General features: G+C 43.3%; 1 protein-coding gene across 5 annotated transcripts in view; it reads right to left on the bottom strand.

The window, feature by feature from the left end:
• Positions 1–3805: 3805 nt before the first annotated feature.
• KCTD20 (potassium channel tetramerization domain containing 20) overlaps positions 3806–21580 on the bottom strand; it is a 54708-nt gene continuing 36933 nt past the window's right edge. For 3 of the 5 annotated variants that reach the window (XM_033216976.1, XM_033216978.1, XM_033216975.1), the window contains 6 exons: positions 18167–18440; positions 14317–14419; positions 13828–13948; positions 11186–11383; positions 8303–8413; positions 3806–6061 (listed from right to left, as the gene is read on the bottom strand). In XM_033216976.1, coding sequence (XP_033072867.1) covers positions 5769–6061; positions 8303–8413; positions 11186–11383; positions 13828–13948; positions 14317–14419; positions 18167–18440 — 1100 coding nt within the window. In that variant the 3' untranslated portion in view covers positions 3806–5768. Of the gene's footprint in view, positions 6062–8302; positions 8414–11185; positions 11384–13827; positions 13949–14316; positions 14420–15332; positions 15516–18166; positions 18441–21580 lie in introns of those variants that run through there. The other 2 variants (XM_033216980.1, XM_033216979.1) reach the window with 2 other exon arrangements.

Here is a 21580-nt window from a genome sequence, read left to right as displayed (position 1 = left end):
ACACTGGCTCAGTGTTGATCCTGTTCACAGAAATTCTGTTTCCTACTCTCATTGGGGGAGTGAGAAAATAATATGTAACTATTGCATACTAAAGTGAAACCAAAATCATATCATTCGGTCTCCCAGTTCAGGAGTGCATCACCATTTTCTTCAGTACCTGTTTCTTTTTAGTTGGCTTGGTTGATTGGCATTTATTTCGTACTCCCCTCCCCTGCATCTCAATTACCCAGGCTGCTTTTCTGAGTGTTGATGGGTGGTTACCAGCTTAATCCATTGTTGCTCTTAGAATTACTTTCAAAGGGCTGGGTATGATGGCTCACGCTTTAATCCCGGCACTTTGGGAGGCTGAAGTGAGTGAATCGCTTGAGCCCAGTTAGTTCAAGACCAATCTGGGCAACATGGCGAAACCCTGCCTCTACCAAAAATACAAAAAATTAGTGTGGTGGCACGTGTCTGTGGTCCCGGCTGCTCAGGAGTCTGAGGTGGGAGAATCACTTGAGCCTAGGAGGTGGAGGTTGCAATGAGCTGAGATCGTGCCATCATTGCACTCCAGCCTGGGTGACAGAGTGGGACTGCCTCAAAAAAAACAAAAGGTCAGAAGTAAGATTCACATGAGTTGCTTCAGGATTAATACTCAGATTCTGCAAAACAGATTGCCAATTTGAAAACTCATCTATATGGCCTAATAGGAGTCCCCCTCTGCCATCAGTAGGTAATGCTCTTTGTCAGACTTACTTCCTTGGAAGGCACTTTTTTAGATCGCCTTGTCCTGGTTCTCCTTGGCTTCTGTGTAACCCAAGTGGTGTTTTTAATTGAATTCAGAAGGATTCAGTGAATGATATTTTCATTTCCTACAGAGCATATTTCTCTGGAATGATCCATCAAAGCCAACACTGACAAAAACGGCCTCCGTGATGCTTTTTCACGCACGTTTTCAGAGATAAGACACTTTGCCCAAGCAACATTCAAGCGTCTGTGACGTACAGAGCTCAGTTCCAGGCAGTCTGGTGAGGCAACAGGGAGCTCACCGTGGTTCTGAATTGCAGATCAGTTTGAAAGAATTCCCTCCAAGTGGCTTAATGGAATGTAGCATCACCTTATTTACATTAGTGTTGATGTGACAGTGATGACAAGCCAACCCAGAGTTCTGAGTAGCTTAGTGAAGCATCCTAGAGATGTTTTTATTTAGGCAGCAGTGATTTAGCAAAAGGAAAACAAGTGAGCAGTCCAGGGTTTTGTAGGCTGGTCGTTATGCTCCTGTGTTGTGGTGGAGGCATGGATCTATGAATAGGTATTACTTTTGTGAAGAGCATAAGGAATACTCTGCAGTCACTTTTACTTTGTTTCTCACTTCTCCACTTTAATTCATGCTCATCTGGTCTCTGCCCCATGTGTGAAATGTTAGTATTAATTATCTGCTGTGTAAAACATGCTTGTATTTGTTATCACTCCTCTAGTCACTGGTGTTCTGCCATATCCATTGGGTTCCCTTCAGTCCTCATCTTGATCTGCTGCATTCACACTGTTAACCTTTAAAACAAACAAACTCTCCTTCCATCTCCCTGACTTCCTTACTAGTTCCACAACACTTAAATGTTGGTGCTGGTGCCTTTGCCGTCTTCAGTCATGTGATCTCTTGGTGATCTCCATACTGTGGCTTCAACTACCACCTTAGTAAAGTCCTCAGAGACCCACCTACTTTTGTTTTTTTAAGACAGAGTCTCACTCTGTCACCCAGGCTGGAGTGCAGTGGCACAGTCTTGGCTCACTGCAGCCTCTGCCTCACAGGTTCAAGTGATTCTCCTGCCTCAGCCTCCCCAGTACCTGGGACTACAGGCATGTGCCACCACGCCTGGCTAATTTTTGTATTTTTAGGAGAGAGAGGGTTTTGCCATCTTGGCCAGGCTGGTCTTGAACTCCTGACCTCAAGTGATCCACCCGTTTGGCCTCCCAAAGTGCTGGGATTACAGGCATGAAACACCGCGCCCAGCCCAACATCTTCATTTCTAATTTTACTTTCTGCTAAAAAAAAAAAAAGACACTCAAATGATAATATTTTATTATAGAAAAAGCATCCCAAATACAGGATTTCGTAAACACTGGTAGGTGAACAAGTGCAATTTTAAAAGTAAATACAAAGTAAAGAGGCAAAACCTACAAGCATTTTGCCTTCAGAAGAAAATGTAATGTTCTCCTGCACTAGTGATCCCACCCAGAACACAAATATGGCTCCGTCTCCCATGAAGGCATCAGATTTGCTTTCTGAGCTCAGTATACCCATTTCAACAATTGCAAAGTGATGGCAAGAAGTGGCATTGAATACATTACTACAAACCCTTGACTTAAAATGTTGAGACAGGGTCTTGCTCTGCCATCCAGGCTGGAGTGCAGTGGCGTCATCATGTCTCACTGCAGCCTCATCCTCCTGAGCTCAAGGAGTCATCCTGCCTCAGCCTCTTGAGTAGCTGGGACTACAGGCATGTCCATGCCTGGCTATTTTTTTATGTTGCCCAGTCCAGTCTCAAAACTCCTGACCTCAAGTGATCCTCCCACCTTGGCCTCCCAAAGTGCTGGGATTACTGGCATGAGCCACTGCACCCAGCCAAAACCTTTTTTTTTTCTTTCTTTCTTTTTTGAGAGAGTGTCTTGCTCTGTTGCCCAGGCTGGAGTGCAGTGGCACGATCTTGGCTTGCTGTAACCTCCACCTCCCGGGTTCAAGCAATTCTCCTGCTCAGCCTCCCAAGTAGCTGGGACTACAGGCGCTCGCCACCACACCCAGCTGATTTTTTTGTATTTTTAGTAGACACGGGGTTTCACTGTGTTGGCCAGGCTGGTCTCAAACTCCTGACCTTAAGTGATTTGCCGGCCTTGGCCTCCCAAAGTGCTGGGATTACAGTCGTGAGCCACCAGGCCTGGCCAAAAACCCTTGCTTTTTAACTTCAGAACACTCAAATGTTAACAATACATTATAAGCCTTTCCAGGGCTTAGGGGAAACCATTAGATGATCTGACTCACTTTAACACTGTCATCTTGCCCGCCCTCCAACTTCTCAGTGGCAAATGTTTCCTCATCGAAACAGCATGGTATGATGCAGATGCAAACTCAAGATTCTAAACTTCAGATTCGGGTTAATCTCGGCTTGCCAATTACTCTGGCTAAAACCATTTTCTTATGAAAATGTTTCTCTGTCAACAGCCTGGCTTGCTTTATTTAGGCACTTAGAAGAAAACACCAAACCCAAGTTCCACCTTTTTACAGTTAGAAATGCCTCTTACCCATCTGACCAGTAACCAACTATGAAGGGGGTGACCTCAATCCAGCCCTTGTTTCTGTCAGGACTGAGAGGTCCTGCTTTTGCAGAATGGCCTGCCCCTGGGAATGGAGCAGGCGTGGGTGAGCTCCAGGTAGAGGGTGATGGGAGGGGCATAGACATAAACTTTCCTCTCCACCAGAAGGAACCTGTGATCCCAGCTTTTCCGTCAGTCACCACCACCTCGTGACACTAGAAAGCCTACCGTCAAAGATTTCCAGCTTACTCAAACCCCACAGGTTGGGGTTAAATGCATGTTAACCTAATTTGGGGGAAAAAAGACCTCAATCTGGAAAGCCTGAGCAAAGTAAAGGGTTACACAGAATAGTGTCAAGTATATGCCATACTTCATACCTGATATTTTCCCTAAGCAAGAACTAATTAGTTTTCATTTTTAAGTGTGTGTTGTGGCATGTTTACACTTAAATGTTAACAATACCTAAGCTGTGAAACAGAAGTTATACATACTTATCATGGAATATACAAACACTAGGTAATTCAAATTTCCTTTGTAATGGCATGAAAGTCTACTGAGAAGCAGAAAGGAAGCACCATTTAACAATTATCTGGGCTAGTCAACTGGTAGTGGGTATAAATGTAAGGTCAAGGCCAAACCTGACCTCAAATATGAGCCAATTAATTTCATAGAAATAAAATTACCTTCTAGCTACACATAATCCTAACCCTTAATCTAGGCCATTGGCTTTGCAAATGGATGCCAATAGTCATCTGGTGGGGGATAGCTCAATTTAACCACTTACTACATCCTAGAGAAGAACGGTATTAATTTCCACAGTGATGCCAGTCACATGTAGAGAACATAAGAACACTTCTTCAGCCCTGGAAAGAGCTTTCAATATCTACCCGGCTTTTATCTTTGGATGATTATGACTAGGTCATTACATGGAATTGAGTAGCCTCTCCTGCACAGGATGAGCATCCCAAATCCAAAAATCCAAAATCTGAAGTGCTCCAAAATCTTATTTGTTTTGAGTGCCGACATGATGTTCAAAAGCCTTTCAGATTTCGGGTACTTAACTGTTAAGTATTCCAAAATCTGAAACCTGAAACCTTTCTGGTCCCAAGCATTTTGGATAGGAGATACTCAACCTGTATTCCAGTCAGCTTCTACCACAAACTGGGAGATAATCCCAAAATACTTATATCTGGCTCTGGACTCTAAATTTAGCCATACTATTAATAGCCATGGAGAAGAGGAAGGAAGATGGTTCAGCACTGTGGGGGCTGAGGAGGGTGATCTGGGTGATCATGCACTGATAATAGAGCTGATAGATCAAATAAAATGACTGGGCTTAATTTCCATTCAACTCACCCTTCCTTTAGGGATGACATTAGTATAATTTTCTTACCCAATGTGTGAGCAGCTATTAGGCTATTTCTATTAGGCTATTTCAAGAACCAGAATACACTGATATCCAAAAATCCCATGGTATGAAAAGATAGAGAAAAATCCTGCTAGGACAGCGACTGTGCAGATGATGCTTCCCACCCAGCTTCACTCCATACACCCCATGCTGGCACTCTTACAAGTCTTTCTGTTGAGAAACTGAGCAATTGTGAGCAATTTCTGTCCTCATCTTAAAAGCCTTTAAGCCATATCTAAGGTCTCCTAGCCACATCCACAGCAATGTGCTGCTCCAGAGTGTTAAGACCTATGGTTTCACACCAGATTCCAAGCCAGGATAACCCAATTGGCCTGATTTGGAGGTTCTTCTACTTGTGTTGTGAGTTTCATTCTAAATGAATCATCCATTTGTTTTTAGACTCCAAAACCTTGAAGCTAAAAAGGTGTCATCAACATTGTTATTCCATTATCCTTCCTGCCAAAGAATCTGTGGTTTTGAATTGTTCACTGCGTTAATGAGACGCAAATCTGAATTTAACCTCTTAGGAATTTCCTTTTGGACATTCTGAACGAGACCCTAGTTCTTTCCAGATGCAATTTGGGTGCAGAGGCCCAAATCTTCATTAACCTCTAATGAGCATCTGATTGGTGCCTGTTTTTAAAAGTTAGAGATTGTCACCTTTTAAGTTTGGTCCCTTTGCTACGAAGCAATTTGCCTGGTATAAAACAAAACAAAAACAAAACCCAAGAACAGAGTATAAAGGATAAGGACTGCTTTGCTAAACACGAGGCAACAGTCTTGACTTCCTTTCCTGCTTTTGCCGTTACACAAAGACTCAGTGAACAGCACCAGACCGAAATTTTTCAAGTTACCAGGGCTGCTGCAAAGATGGTAGCTAATTTGAGTACTTCTTCATCCCCTGACAGAGGCACAAACTTACTGAAAAGGACACATGTTAATTATGGGAGAAAGGAAAAGGATAGGGGAGAAGCATGTCTCCTACTCAGGGTGACACAAATCATGAGGGAGGGCTGGCTGCAGGCATCCTAGGTGAGACGGGCTCCCACAAGGGGTAGACCCACAGCTGGCCCTAATCCTGAAAGTCGTTAGAAGCCATCTGAGAAAGTGGGGCATTTAGCCGGTCAAGTTCATCCACTTGGGGTGGGTGATGCATTAATATTTCATGGTCCTCCAAGACATCATCTCCAGCAGCTACCAGATTCGTGAGGGATTTGCTTCGAACACACTGGAAATCCACATGGCGACTCTTCCCTTCTTCCTTTTCCCATGACATCTGGATGAAGGGGCGTTGTACGTAATTATAGATGACTTCAGACCGGCCACCAGGCCTTCTCTTAATTTTTTCTTTACAGGTAGGGTAACCTGCAACAGAAAAAGGCCATTCTCATGACTAACACATTGTGCTCACTCTGCTGTCCACACTTTCTCCTTCGTAACCACATCAGTTTTCTCCCAAAATCACAGCATAGAAAATATATGGAAAGTGACCAGTCCCTGCCCCATGCTCTCCCAGCCCCAGTCACCTACATGTTCACTTCTTTTTAGTCAGATAGTAGGTCTTGTCTCTAGAAGGAACTAATCTGAGAAGTAACAAGAATTCTATCCCTTCTAATGGAAACGAGAGAAGCCTCTAACTAGTTCAGGAGCCTGTTGTTGCTGGCAACAATACTATAGAACAAAAATCCTGCCAAGGCATGGCTACCCTAGTCCTCTTAATTCTGTTGCTTAGAGGGCATACTATATGAGAATAGTTAAGGAAATGTGGAATGTTTAGCCTAAAGAAAAAACAAAGATGCTGCCTAAAATATGTGAAAGTCTGTCACATGGAAATGGGAAAAATAGTCAAAGTAGCTTCAAAGGCTATTAACTAGAAGGCATGCAGGAGAGGGAGGCCGTTATCTATTAAATATGTATGGCATAATGTTCTAATGGTAAAACAGTTTGATGGGTTGTTCTGGGAAATGCACCTAACAGACAAGGGAAGGACCAAGTAGGAGGAGATTTAATAATCTCAAAAATGTCTTCCAAGGCTGGGCACTGTGGCTCACACCTGTAATTCTAGCACTTTGGGAGGCCAAGGCGGGAGGATCACTTGAGTCCAGGAGTTCAGAACCAGTCTGGGCCAGAGGGAGATCTCATCTCTTAGAAAAAAGATTAAAAATAATAATAATGGAGCACAGTGGTGCGTGCCTGTGGTCTCTGCTACACGGGAGGCTGACCAGTTGAGCCCAGGAAGGCAAGAATGCAGTGGGCCATGATTGTGTCAACTGTACTCCAGTGTGAGCAGAAGAGTGAGTGAGACCCTGTCTCTTAAAAAAAAAAAAGTCTTCCAACTTTAAATTCAACTTAAGTCAGACACAATGAAGCTCTGACGGGTTCTGTGGGCAGAAATGAGGCAACAAGAGTAGCAAAGCACAAGAGTCAAACAAAGGTCCACGTAGGAGGTCAGGCATGGTGGTTCATACCTGTAATCCCAGCACTTTGGGAGGCCGAGGCAGGCGGATCACGAGATCAGAAGATCGAGACCATCCTGGCTAACATGGTAAAACCCCATCTCTACTAAAAATACAAAAAAATTAGCCAGGCGTGGTGGCGAGTGCCTATGGTCCCAGCTACTCAGGAGGCTGAGGCAGAAGAATTGCGTGCATCAAGGAGGCAGAGCTTGCAGTGACCCGAGATGGTGCCACTGCACTCCAGCTGGGCAACAGAGTGAGACTCCATCTCAAAAAAAAAAAAAAAAAAAAAAAGATCCACATAAGGGAGACCAGATGACTTTAGCACTCTCCAGGAATCAGTCTCTTGAGAGCCTTCCATGGGGACCACAGGTTGGGAGCCACTGCTCAAGATCATTCAAAGTAGTTCTGTTAATATATTCAGACATTCCTCAAAAGTACGGAATAATCTTTTTTTTTTTTTTTAGACGAAGTTTAACTCTCGTTGCCTAGGCTGGAGTGCAATGGCACAATCTCAGCTCCCTGCAACCTTTGTCTCTCGGGTTCAAGTGATTCTCCTGCCTCAGCCTCCTGAGTAGCTGGGATTACAGGCATGTGCCACCATACAAAAATACAAGTTTTATATTTTTAGTAGAGATGGGGTTTCTCCATGTTGGTCAGGCTGGTCTCAAACTCCTGACCTCAAGTGATCCGCCTGCCTTGGCCTCCCAAAGTGCTGGGATTATAGGCATGAGAAACTGCGCCCAGCTGGAATAATCTTAAATTGTGAGTCCCCAAGTTATTTTTCCAGAAGGACCCTTCCAGATGCCAGAAACATCTTCACCAAGACTGGTGGCAGAACGACGCTCTCACCTGGTGAGCCCCCAAACCCTGCTGTATCTCCCTACCACTGTCCTTTGCCCTCACTGCTCTTTATCCTGAAGTAGTAAACTCCAACTTGTTTCTGTGGCTGCTCTGAACCATTTTCAACTGGAGATAAAATGAAAAGAAAAATGACAAAAACAAAAACAGGAACCCTTCAAACTTGAGTAAGAATGTGGTTTTCATGTATGCCTATTTTCTAGGCCCTCTGGAGGCTAAATTTTGAGGACATAAGCTGTGGCCATAGACCCAACCTAAATATTGACTGGGATTTTTTTTTTTTTTTTACCTTCAATTCCAATGCGAATGTTTTTCAGGCCCCGTTCCTTTAACACTGTTTTTGCAACATCCCTATTCTCAATATATTTGAAGAATCTGTAGAGCTTGGAGCTATAAAGAACTGTAAAAGAAAAAACAGGGGTTAGCCATGGAGTAAAGACCTAAGAGGAAAGAGAGAAGCTAACAGAATCAAACTAATGAAGATATACTTGACCACTAATCCCAAATAATCCAGATGGATCAAAGATTAAATGTTAAATAATACATAAACCATAAGAGAAATTTTTATAGTCTCAGGGTGGGGACTTTCTGGGTACAACGTTAAACCTAGAAGTCATAAAAGCTGATGATTATAGAAATATAACATCTCTGCATAGCCTAAACTACCATTTACCAAAGCTAAAAAGACAACTGAATGAGAAAATATTTGCAACTCATAAAAGGATAATTTCCTTAATTAGAAAGAGCTGCCACAAATAGAACTTTCACAAATCACTAAGTAAAAAACTAACAATCTGATTTTATAATGGGCAAAAGGCACAAACACCATTGACAAAAAAGGAAATGACAATGGCTCTTGAAAACTGAAAAGGTTTTGGCTGGGTGTGGTGGCTCACACCTGTAATCCCAGCACTTTGGGAGGCTGAGGCAGGCAGATCAGTTGAAGTCAGGAGTTGGAGACCAGCCTGGCTAACTCGGTAAAACCCTGTCTCTACTAAAATTACAAAAATTAGGCGTCACGGTGGGTGCCTGTAATCCCAGCTACTTGGGAGGCTGAGGCTGGAGAAGCACCTGAACCTGGGAGGCGGGAAGTTGCAGTGAGCCGAGATCATGCCATTGCACTCCAGCCCGGCCAAGAGAAGGGAGATACCATCTCAAAAAAAAAAAAAAATTCAGCCTCACTCATGAAATAAGAAATGTAATCAAAACTCATGCCAATCATGAGATTCTGCGGTTTTTTACCTATTAAGAAAGTAGCAAAGATAAAAGTCTTAAAAACACTTTTGGGGCCAGGCACAGTGGCTCACACCTGTAATCCCAACACTTTGGGTGGCAGATGTGGGAAGATGGCTTGAGGCCAGGAGTTTGAGACTAGCCTAGGCAAGGCAACATAGACCCTATTTCTACACACACACACACAAAATTAGCCAATCATGGTGGCACACACCTGCAGCCCAGGCTACTTGGAGGCTGAGGTGGGAGAATCACTTGAGACTAGGAGTTTGAGGCTGCGGTGAGCCATGGTTGCACCACTGTACTCCAGCCTGGGTGAAAGAGCAAGATTCTATCTGTAAAAAAATTTTTTCAAAAGCCACTGTTGGCCAGGCATGGTGGCTCACGCCTACTATCCTAGCACTTGGGAGGCTGAGATGGGTGGATCACTTGACGTCAGGAATTTGAGACCAGCCTGGCCAACATGGTGAAACCCTGTTTCTACTACTAATACAAAAATTAGCCAGGCGTGGTGGCACACACCTGTAGTCCCAGCTACTTGGGAGGCTGAGGCATGAGAATCACTTGAACCTAGGAGGCAAGACTCTGTCTCAAAAAAAAAAAAAAAAAAAAAAGCCACTGTTTTTGTGAGGGGGTAGGAAACAAACCTGTCATGTATTGTTTTGTGAGTGTAAATTGGTACAATTTTATGGAGCATAATTTGGCAACATCTATCAAAATTATAAAGGTACAATTTTTTTTTTTTTTTTTTTTGAGATGGAGTCTCGCTCTGTCACCCAGGCTATAGTGCAGTAGCATGATCTCGGCTCACTGCAACATCCAACATCCACCTCCTGGGTTCAAGTGATTCTCCTGCCTCTCAGCCTCCTGAGTAGCTGGGATTACTGGCATGAGCCACCACGCCCAGCTAATTTTTGTATTTTTAATAGAAACGGGGTTTCACTATATTGGCAAGGGTGGTTGTGAACTCCTGACCTCAAGCAATCCGCCCACCTCAGCCTCCCAAAGTGCTGGGATTACAGGCATGAGCCACTGCGCCTGGCCAATAGTTTAAATGTCCAGTAATGGCTGGTTAAATCAATTATGGCACATTTGTGCAAGGGAATACTATAGAGCCACAGAAAAAGAATGTCGAAGATTTTTTTTTTTTTTGAGACAGAGTCTCACGCTGTCACCTGGGCTGGAGTGCAATGGCGCGATCTCGGCTCACTGCAACCTCTGCCTCCCAGGTTCACCTGATTCTCCTGCCTCAGCCTCCTGAGTAGCTGGGACTACAGGCACGCACCACCATGCCTGGCTAATTTTTTGTATTTTTAGTAGAGACGGGCTTTCATTATGTTGGCCAGACTGGTCTCGAACTCCTGACCTCGTGATTCTCCCACCTCGGCCTCCCAAAGTGCTGGGATTACAGGCGTGAGCCACTGCTCCCACCCCATAATATCAAAGATTTTTGTTAACATATGGCACAGAACAGTTGTATAATATGGTACATGAAAAAGGAGGAGAAAACAAGTAATTGGTTATCTATGTAGATTGAATATACTTGGAAGCCCGTAAAAGAAATTGAGAAGCAAAACTGGATAGATGGGACAGGAGTGAGAATAAGACTTTTTAGTGTATATCCTGTTATGTTTTTTGAATTCTGATTACCAATTCAAAAGGATTTAAAAATGAATTGAGAAGAATGACACCATCATTTAATGTGCTGCCTCAGTATCTTACACAATACGAGACACCAGAGAAAGAGTGAATGGTGTAACAACATTCCCTGTGTTCCCCAGCATAAAGGCTAGACCTGCATCACTAGGGATCTGTCATCCAGGTGAGTGTGCTCATCACAGGCTCAACATTGATATTCACATTGGTTCTAGGATCAAGCTGCTACTCCAGGTAGCGAGTTTCTTGCTGAAAACATCTACACCATGCCAGAAGCTCCTACTTTGGGAATATTCCTCCCCCATTGGTGGAGGGTGGTCTTCATCCCAGTCCACAGAATCCTCATCCGTCAGCACAACAATGTGGCACTCTCGCTCTCCTTTCTTGGCACAGCCCACCATAATAGGCAAGATCAGCTCTTCGAGGTAGTGATCAAACTGCTTATGAGCACCGTCATTGGACAGTTCATGGAGTAAAGCACCTGCAGAGAGAAAATGTAGGTGAACATGCTTTCTGCCTAAATGCACATATTACTGGAGAGAAAAAGACTATGAGGGAATGGCTGTTATCATTGATGAGGTTCAGAGAAGTGGCACATTTAAAGGCAAAGAGATTGTTTCCTGCTCCAAGGTGATAATTAAGCTTTGTTAAGGTATGTCTCCTATTCTACCACTCTTCAATTTACTCATGTTTAATAATCTTTGAGCATTCTGATCAGTTGGGGTTTTGTTGGACATACAAGGTCAGACCATAAATGTTAATTCTGTAAGAGATGAAATCATCATTTGTAGTACCTCTTCTGAAGATGGTTTGGATCCTGATTTCATGGAGTTAGAGTACCATAATAGAGGAATAATCTGAATTTTGGTGACACCAAAGGACTTACTCTAAATGTGTAATACACTCAGTAGAGAAATCACATGTACTTCATGTAACATGCAGGGAAATATATCATGAAATTCAAAGAATAGTTATTTAAATAATTTCAGGAAGCCCAGATAATAAGAGAGCATGGAATTTGCAGTCAGACAATCTGAGTTCTAATCCTAGTCTTAATGCCTAGAGCTCTAAACAAGCTGATTTCTTTTTTTTTTTTTTTTTTTTTTTTTTGAGGCGGAGTCTCGCTCTGTCGCCCGGACTGGAGTGCAGTGGCCAGATCTCAGCTCACTGCAAGCTCCGCCTCCTGGGTTTCCGCCATTCTCCTGCCTCAGCCTCCCAAGTAGCTGGGACTACAGGCGCCCGCCACCTCGCCCGGCTAGTTTTTTTTTTTGTATTTTTAGTAGAGACGGGGTTTCACCGTATTAGCCAGGATGGTCTCGATCTCCTGACCTCGTGATCCGCCCGTCTCGGCCTCCCAAAGTGCTGGGATTACAGGCTTGAGCCACCGCGCCCGGCCAACAAGCTGATTTCTTAAATGAGGTTATCACCCATCTTTCAGGATTGTTAAAGATTTATGGCCGGGCTCGGTGGCTCAAGCCTGTAATCCCAGCACTTTGGGAGGCCGAGACGGGCGGATCACGAGTTCAGGAGATCGAGACCATCCTGGCTAACACGGTGAAACCCCGTCTCTACTAAAAAAATACAAAAAACTAGCCGGGCGAGGTGGCGGGCACCTATAGTCCCAGCTACTCCAGAGGCTGAGGCAGGAGAATGGCGTAAACCCGGGAGGCGGAGCTTGCAGTGAGCTGAGATCCGGCCACTGCACTCCAGCCTGGGCGACAGAGCGAGACTCCATCTCAAAAAAAAAAAAAAAAAAGATTTAAGCAAGTCCATATCTATAAAGCACTTAGCAAACACTAAGTTAATAATTATAGGCAGGGCGCAGTGGCTCACGCCTGTAACCTCAGCACTTTGGGAGGCCGAGGTGGCAGATCATTTGAGGTCAGGAGTTCGAGACCAGGCTGGCCAACATGGTGTAAACCCTATCTCTACTAAAAATACAAAAATTAGCCGGGCATGGTGGCATGCGCCTGTAATCCCAGCTGCTCTGACAGAAGAACTGCTTGAATCCAGCAGGTGGAGGCTGCAGCGAGCTGAGATTGTGCCACTGTACTCCAGCCTGGGTGACAGAGCGAGACTCTGTCTCCAAAACAAAATAATAATAATAGCCAGGTGTGGTGGCATGTACCTGTAGTCCCAGCTACTCAGGAGGCTGAGGTGGGAGGACTGCTTGAGGCCAGGAGTTTGAGACCAGCCTGAGCAACATAGCAGCAAGACCCCATCTCAAATTTAAAAAAAAAAAGGCAATATAATGATCAGGAGAACCTGGCCAGTTTGTGCTATTTGACTTTATTAGTGAACTGTTCCTCATGTTGGACAATCAGTATCCTTGTTTGTTAGAGTTGAGACACCAAAGTCCCAAGAGGGAAGCTGTCAGCTTGGTCTCTCACTGGTCAAGCTCCATTTAGAAACTACTATCTGTTTTCCTTTGTCTGCTCCAGTTCCTCACAGTGCTTTGAACCAAAAGAGGAAAAGGGTTAGTTAGTATCACATCTCTGCCTCTGCAGAAGATTTTCAACCTACATGTGAAACTCCTTCTGTTTAATAATAGAAAATGTCAACTGGGCTTAGTGGCTCATGCCTGTAATCCCAGCACTTTGGGAGGCCAAGGCGGGTGGCTCACCTGAGGTCAGGAGTTCAAAACCAGCCCGGCCAAAATGGCAAAACCCTGACTCTACTAAAAATACAAAAATTAGAAAGGCGTGGTGGCAGGCGTGTGTAAATCCCAGCTACTCGGGAGGCTGAGGCAGGGAGATTCCCTTGAACCTGGGAGGTGGAGGTTGCGGTGAGCCGAGATCACGCCACTGCACTCCAGCCTTGGTGACAGAGCGAGACTGTCTCAAAAACAAAAAAAAAAATCAGTGACTACAAGAAAACACAAAGTTCAGCTGCTTAAGTGCAGCTGGCGGCTGCTCCTGTACTTACTCAGATCTTGACATCGGATAGTGTTGAAATCAAAATTAATGCAGAGATAATCACATGTATCTCTAAGATCTGGGATAGAGATGCCATCAGGACAATTGATGATACCGGTTTTGTAATAATCCTGTAAATAGATTAGGAAGAAAAAATGTAGGCAAAGAACAAGAAGAAAAATTACTTCTTCATCCCTTATGCATTCCTGGTTCTGTTAAAGCAATGAGCTACCGGAATTATCACCAGATTGGATGATTCATTAGATGGCAAAACAGCTCCTGGCTATCTTGACTTGTTTAATCAGAACTTGGTAACTGATAGAGCTCACACACAAACAAGCAAAGACTTAAAAGTTACAGGAACAGAAAACAAAGGGAGAAAGGAAACAACTGGAAACCAGAGACCCTAAAGTCAATAACATAGTTGGTGGAACTCTCAAGGCTATTGATCACACATGCCCCTGGGGAAGAGAATGGAACAAAAAAGGCTACCACACACCAGCACTGTGCGAAATACAGTTGCACTGATGCCTTCAGCAATCTCATACTCTCCCTTCTCATTGGGCCGAGTGAAGTTGTACTCTCTTCCTGGTCCAAACATCCTGAAAGATATCCAGGCAATAATGTTACCTTCTCCAGCATGATTCTTCACAGATGAGACTTCTCCCTTCTCCACCTCATTCTGGAAGACTCCATCCCACTCTCTCATGGTATAAATTAAAAACATAGCACTGGGACCCAATGCCTACAAGACAACTCAAGTCTTAGGAAACTCCCTTCAGACAGGAAAAGAAGGCAACTGCTTTAAGCATTTGTGTGCAAAGAAGAATGAAGGATCAAGTCCACAAAGTTCATCTGTAGTGAGTTTCTTTGGCAGTAAATGCAGTAAACAGCAACTGCAGAGGTGGCCCTTGGAAAATATCTGTGTGGAGATGGTGGCCTTTCATGCCCTCCCCACTGCCCAAGAACCTGCTTTTCTATACTGACAGCTCAGGAAGACAGCATCTAAGCTCCTTTTTATTCCTGTCTCCTCGTCTGTCAACATTGACCTATCTAATAATGCCATTCATCAATATTTCTGAACTTTTCAACATCTCATCTTCTGTTAGATGCAGCTATGTTAATGCTTTCCTGGTATGTCTTAATAGTGGAGCTCTGGGGGGAAAATGGCCTTACTCAATACAAAGAATAACTAATGATGGGATTTTCAGATCAAGTAGAAGAGGGTAGGCATTAGGCTTATCAGCAGTTTACTGCATTTCAGAGAGACAGGCTTGCTGTTAGCATGAACTCAGAAGTCATGAGGGAATAGGGAGGAAAGCTTTTCTTATTCGCCTCTCCCCATCCTTCCTCCCTCTGTCAGATCCCCTGCAGTCTAAATGACCCCATGACTTCCACTCCTGCTGCACTTCTGTGTATGAGCTGTGGAATGGTTAGATAACACAAAGGATAGGGCAGGCAGCTGCTATCTTCAACCAGCCTAAGATTTGACTTCCCAATCAAATGGGGGCTTACTGCCATTTCCTTCCTTAAACTGCTGGGAAGTGTTGCTCTTCAGCTGTTCACAACTGTTGTCCTCCAGCCTGAACTGGCTGCTTTTCAAAGGTCTGAAAATGATTCCATTTCGGCCAGGCGCGGTGGCTCACGCCTGTAATCCCAGCACTTTGGGAGCCGAGGCACGTGGATCACGAGGTCAGGAGATGGAGACCATCCTGGCTAGCATGGTGAAACCCCATCTCTACTAAAAAAAAATACAAAAAATTAGCCAGGCAAGGTGGTGGGCGCCTGTAGTCCCAGCTGTGCAGGAGGCTGAGGCAGGAGAATGGCGTGAACCCGGGAGACAGAGCTTGCAGTGAGCCGAGATTGTGCCACTGCACTCCAGCCTGGGTGACAGAGCAAGACTCTGTCTCAAAAACAAACAAAAAAAAAGAAAATGATTCAATTTTACATGCTTCCCAAGTAACTGTACCACACATAAGAAATCCATCTTGATAAAAGTAGCCTCCAAAGAATGCAGATGTTTTTCTGGAATGCTCTGGTTGAATGAAGTCTAGCTCAGAGAGCTTTGAATAAAAATAGTGAACATATTGTAAATATAATCCTCCCTATTTATCATCAGTAGGACTTTAGCTCAGGGTATTTAGTAATGGCATGGATCTGCATTAATCCATTCTCTTTCTCTCAGCTTCTCCCCTTTTGACTAGTGGCCCACATCTGTAAGCTCACTGGCTAGGCTCAGAAGTACTGTATATAATCACAGGACAGGTAGCCACAGAACAGAACAAATCTAAATCACTTACAGAATTTACAACCTTGCCAATTCAGCTGAGTGAACCATACAGATAAAGAACCAGACTCTCTTCTTCATGGAACAACCCATTCCAAGATTCAGAAAACCAGTTTTACCCAAGAATCTATTACCCAGAAAACATTTGCCTTTCTTCTCTTGATCACTACTTTCAGAGGCAACATACCTAAAACAGCCAGCCTGCACTGAGAAACACTTTTTTCAGGGGGTAGGAATGCTGGTAATACCCACACTGAGAACAGGAATTCAAGCCTGATAAAAAAAAATACAGGGCCAATCTGGAAAATGTATTAATGTTCTACTTTTATCTTAATTCAGATGTTTAAGAAATATGTACACAGGTTTGGTTCTAATTAAAAAGTGGTTCACTGTGGCCAGGCACAGTGGCTCATGTCTGTAATCCCAGCATTCTGGGAGGCTGAGGTGGGCGGATCACGAGGTCAGTTCAAGACCAGCCTGACCAACATGGTGAAACCCTGTCTCTACTGAAAATACAAAAATTAGCCGGGTGTGGTGGCACATACCTGTAATCCCAGCTACTTGGGAGGCTGAGGCAGGAGAATTGCTTGAACCCAGGAGGCGGAGGTTGCAGTGAGCCAAGATTGTACCACTGCCCTCCAGCCTCGGTGACAGAGCGAGACTCCATCTCAAAAAAAAAAAAAAAAAAAAAAAAGTAGTTCACTGTGAATTTATATGTTCAAATACACATATATTTGAATAGCTGGATTCTATTTAGCCTAGAATTCAAATAGTGTGATCGATTCGAATTTCTAACTCAGTTTAAATTAATTCAAAGTCCTGAGGTTAGATCTCTAAACAAAATCTACTTCTAAGTAGATGAAAATGATCAAAAGCCAAATCTACATGTATAATATCATTATTATTATTACTATTTTTACTCTTATCCCAATCTGCTCTTCCTTGGGTTAAGGTCTATGGTTGGCCAAAAAGACAATCTCTTAACTCCTAGCCCAGGCTCTGAGACTCCTTCCTGGACAGTTTTCCTTCTTAGTAGGCTATTTCCATTTCCTAAACTCTAACCTTAAAAATCTGAGGGCCAGAGATGGTTAAGAAGAGGATAAATCTGAATGAAGCAGCACAGAGAATGGACTATGAAGAATAAAGAGGGCAATCATGAAACAAACAACAAAGCAACTAGGTTTAAAGACTCCACTTAAGGATTACATTTCAAAAAACTTGAATAGTAATGGAAGCATTAGAAAATGACAGCATAGCATCTGTTGCCAAGCAGAAAACTTGCAATAGATGGCAGGGAAATGGTTTTCAGTAAAATGGCTTTGTTCTTGTGCCATGTAGAACATTTGCCTAATACTGTTTTTTATTTATTTTTTTTAAAAAAGGGAGCAAGATTTAGGTCTCACCTTACCCCAGCATCTTTGACCTATGAAACTCTGAAAACATTACTTAGAGTGAATTTGTAGAGGAGCAGAGAATGAGATATAGCAGGTTATTTTTTCATAGTTTCCAAATAGATTTTATTTTCTTCTGTGGGGCTCATTTTACTATACTGGCTTTGTAAATGAAGTACTCTCCCCACCCTGAAATACCAACACGTATTAGGCTTTTGCCAGCTTGCCTTCCCTTCACAAATGTATGAGGGCAGAAAAATAAAAATACAATGCCTTTTTTTTTTTTTTTTTTTTTTTTTTTTGAGACGGAGTCTTGCTGTCGCCCAGGCTGGACGTCTCAGCTCACTGCAACCTCCACCTTCCGGGTTCAGGCAATTCTCCTGCCTCAGCCTCCCAAGTAGCAGCTGGGATTACAGGCACCTGCCACCACACCCAGCTAATTTTTGTATTTTTAGTAGAGATGGGGTTTCACCATGTTGGCCAGGCTGGTCTCAAACTCCCGACCTCAGGTGATCTGCCTGCCTCGACCTCCCAAAGTGCTCAGATTACAGGCATGAGCCACCACGCCCAGCCTATACAATGCTTTTTATTGTTATATCTAATGCAAGATAAACAGCAGGTATTTCCATTTATAGAGAACAGAGGGAATTTGGAAGAAAATTATCAGTTACCTTCCCAGCATGGTATCCGGATGAGCAGTGAAAATCTGTGGATTCACAACAAAACGTGTGCCATCTACAAGAAGCGTCACTTTCTCTGGTGCTTGGGAATGGGAATTACTGCCAAAGCCCACACTACTGTTTCCAAATCTTTCTGGAGCAATAAAAGGTTCATGGTTCCATTTATTCCCACTTTGGAAGCAAGAACCTTTGATGTCTTCAGCAAGGGGCATTATGTGAGGGAACTGAAGATTTGCTGGCTGAGAAGCATAGTCAAGTGAGAGGTCTAAAAGAACATACAAAGAAACCAAAACAACTTGAGAGCAAAAGCCTTGAGAGAAAAACCCTATCTTCTTTAAAACAACAAGCAAACACACCAAAAAACCCCCAAATTTTAGGTGTTGACAGGCAAAAAACCTCTTTCCTACAGCTAGTAAAAAGCAAGCAAACAAACTAGAGACTCATATTGGATCTCCTCCAGGTACATGTGAGGGCTGGCGGAGGGAGGGGAAGAAGGCAGAATGCCCACACTTGAATATTATTTAAATTTTCTAAAGTAAACTATGTATATGGTTAAGAAAAACAGTAGAGAAGAATTTATGTGGGGGCCCATCAGTCTCCCCTGCTATTCCCTGTACCTTCCCTGGTGTTGATTCAGACGCATTCGCTTTTTACTTGTTTTCACTTCTATTGCTAAATAATACTTTTATATGTCCTATGTTTTATTTAAGGAACCTACTACTAATATGTGCCAAAACTATTCATTTTCAAATTCTTCAAAATTGTTTTAAAATTTATTTCCCAGAAGGGATAATGATAGTCTTTAATTTTCCAATATATTACTTTTCCTAGAAATTCACAGTAAAAGGCATTTTCACTATGTACAGGAGAACCCTAACATCACCTACACTATTTTTTCAAAAAGGCAGGTCTTACTCTCAGCAGAGAAGTTCCAGTGCAAATGGCATTAGGATTCATTCGTAAAATCTGTTTCTCAGTATCACCAAAAAGCTGTTTTCTTTAAGCAATTAATTTAATTTTGTTTTTTTTTTTGAGATGGAGTCTCACTCTGTCGCCCAGGCTGGAGTGCAGTCGTGCAATCTCAGCTCGCTGCAAGCTCCACCTCCCAGGTTCACGCCATTCTCCTGCCTCAGCCTCCTGAGTAGCTGGGACTACAGGCGCCCGCCACCACGCCTGGCTAATTTTTTGTATTTTTTAGTAGAGACGGGGTTTCACCTAGTCAGGATGGTCTCAATCTACTGACCTCGCAATCCGCCCGCCTCGGCCTCCCAAAGTGCTGGGATTGCAGGCATGAGCCACCGTGCCCGGCCAGTTAATTTATTTAATTTTCTACCTGGCCCATCATCTATAAAATGAGGATAAATAATGTTCACTCCATCTACCTCACAGGGCTGTTTCAATTATAAACTGAAATTAAGGCTGTGAGAGCACTTAAAAATAGGCCCGGTGTGTGGCCTGCAAAGTGTTGGGATTATAGGTATGAGCCACCACACCCAGCCCTATTTTGTTTTAATGTAAAAAAGGTTTTTAATGAAAAATTCCAAACATAGGGAAGCACAAACTTAATACATACACCCTATCACCTACATTTGGTAAGATTTGTTAACATTTTTCTACCTTTTCTTCAAGCCCTTTTTGAAAAAAAAAAAAAAAAGAAAAGTTATCAATACAACTGAATTACTCCCACCCGTCATGTTTATAAAATTTGTAAACAAATTCAGGAACATGATTAATGCCCATGACCTCTGGGAAATTAGTCTGATTTCCTACACTCAAGACAACCAAATAAATTGTTGGGCAGAGGACACTTAGTTTTTTTTTCCCATTTGTTTGTAGATAAAAGGCAACAAAAATATAGACCAAAAACCTATTTAGAGTTCACATCCCATAGCTTCTCATACACTTTCAATGTGGTCTCATGTTTGCACACCAAAAGCTATGCTTCCAGGTAACCCACAGGCAAGCTTGTAGCAAGAAACACTTTGATCACCAGGATAGGCTTTCACACTTGAGGTGCTGTTTATCAAAAATGAAATAGATACCTGGGCCAGGCACAGTGGCTCACGCCTGTAATCCCAGCACTTTGGGAGGCCAAGGCGGGGGGATCGCGAGGTCAGGAGATCGAGACCAGCCTGGCTAACACGGTGAAACCCCGTCTCTACTAAAAATACAAAAAATTAGCCAGGCGTGGTGACGGGAGCTTGTAGTCCCAGCTACTCAGGAGGCTGAGGCAGGAGAATGGCGTGAACCCAGGAGGCGGAGCTTGCAGTGAGCCAAGATTGTGCCATTGCACTCCAGCCTGGGCGACAGAGCAAGACTCTGTCTCAAAAAAAAAAAAAAAAAAGAAAGAGATACCTGAATTACTAATTCAGTTCCTTATAATGCTTGATTTCTCCCCAACAATTAAGCAATTAAAATGGGTTTATTCCTAAACCCAAGGAAGAAACCTCAGGTTCTATCCTGCTTAAATGGGTGCGTAGGAAGAGAGACTCCTTGCACAAGTTCTCCCTAATGGATATGCTTTTCTGTCAGTTAATACACATATAGAAATCATCTCAGCCCACTACCTCCTAGCAATGTGAACTTGGGCAAGTTACCTAAGCTTTCTAAGCCTCAGTTTCCTCATCTGTAAAACAAGGATAATAGTTGTAAGGACTAATCTGGAGTAGAGTCAGCAAATTTTCCGTAAAGGGCCACAAAGTAAGTATTTTAGGCTTGTGGTCAGTCTCTGCCACTACTGTAGCAGGAAGGCAGCCATAGACAATATGGACATGATGGCTGTTTCATTAAAATTTTATTTACAAAAACAGATTTGACCAGTTTGCCACCCCTGATCTAAAGAATGTATGTAAAGTTCCTAGTACAGTGAATGCTCAATAAATGGTAGTTGCTATTATTGGTGCTATTGTTTTACTTAAAAGTTAAAAAGAATCTCAGTTTATCAGGAGCTTTCGCATCTATTAACTTGTTAATCTACTATTCTTGTGAGGTAGGAATAATTTCTTTTTTTTTTTTTTTTTTTGAGACAGAGTCTCGCTCTCTTGCCCAGGCTGGAGTGCAGTGGTGTGATCTAGACTCACTGCAACCTCCGCCTCCCAGGATCGAGCGATTCTTGTGCCTCAGCCTCCCAAGTAGCTGAGATTACAGGCATCTGCCACCATGCCTGGCTATTTTTGTGTTTTTAGTAGAGATGGGGGTTTTGCCACGTTGGCCAGGCAGGCCTTGAAGTCCTGACCTCAAGTGATCCACTTGCTTTGGCCTCCCAAAGTGCTAGGATTACAGGTGTGAGCCACCGCACCGGGCCTAGATAGAATATTAATAGCTTTGTTTTCCAGATTAAGAATGTGAGGCTCGCCAGCCTGGGCAAAATGGTGAAACCCTGTCTCTACCAAAAATATAAAACAT

Source organism: Trachypithecus francoisi, unplaced genomic scaffold (assembly GCF_009764315.1).
Source record: "Trachypithecus francoisi isolate TF-2019V2 unplaced genomic scaffold, Tfra_2.0 Lachesis_group10, whole genome shotgun sequence".
Lineage (NCBI taxonomy): Eukaryota > Metazoa > Chordata > Mammalia > Primates > Cercopithecidae > Trachypithecus > Trachypithecus francoisi.
The sequence above is the reverse complement of the archived record's forward strand: the minus strand, read 5'-3'. Positions and strand labels throughout refer to the sequence as shown.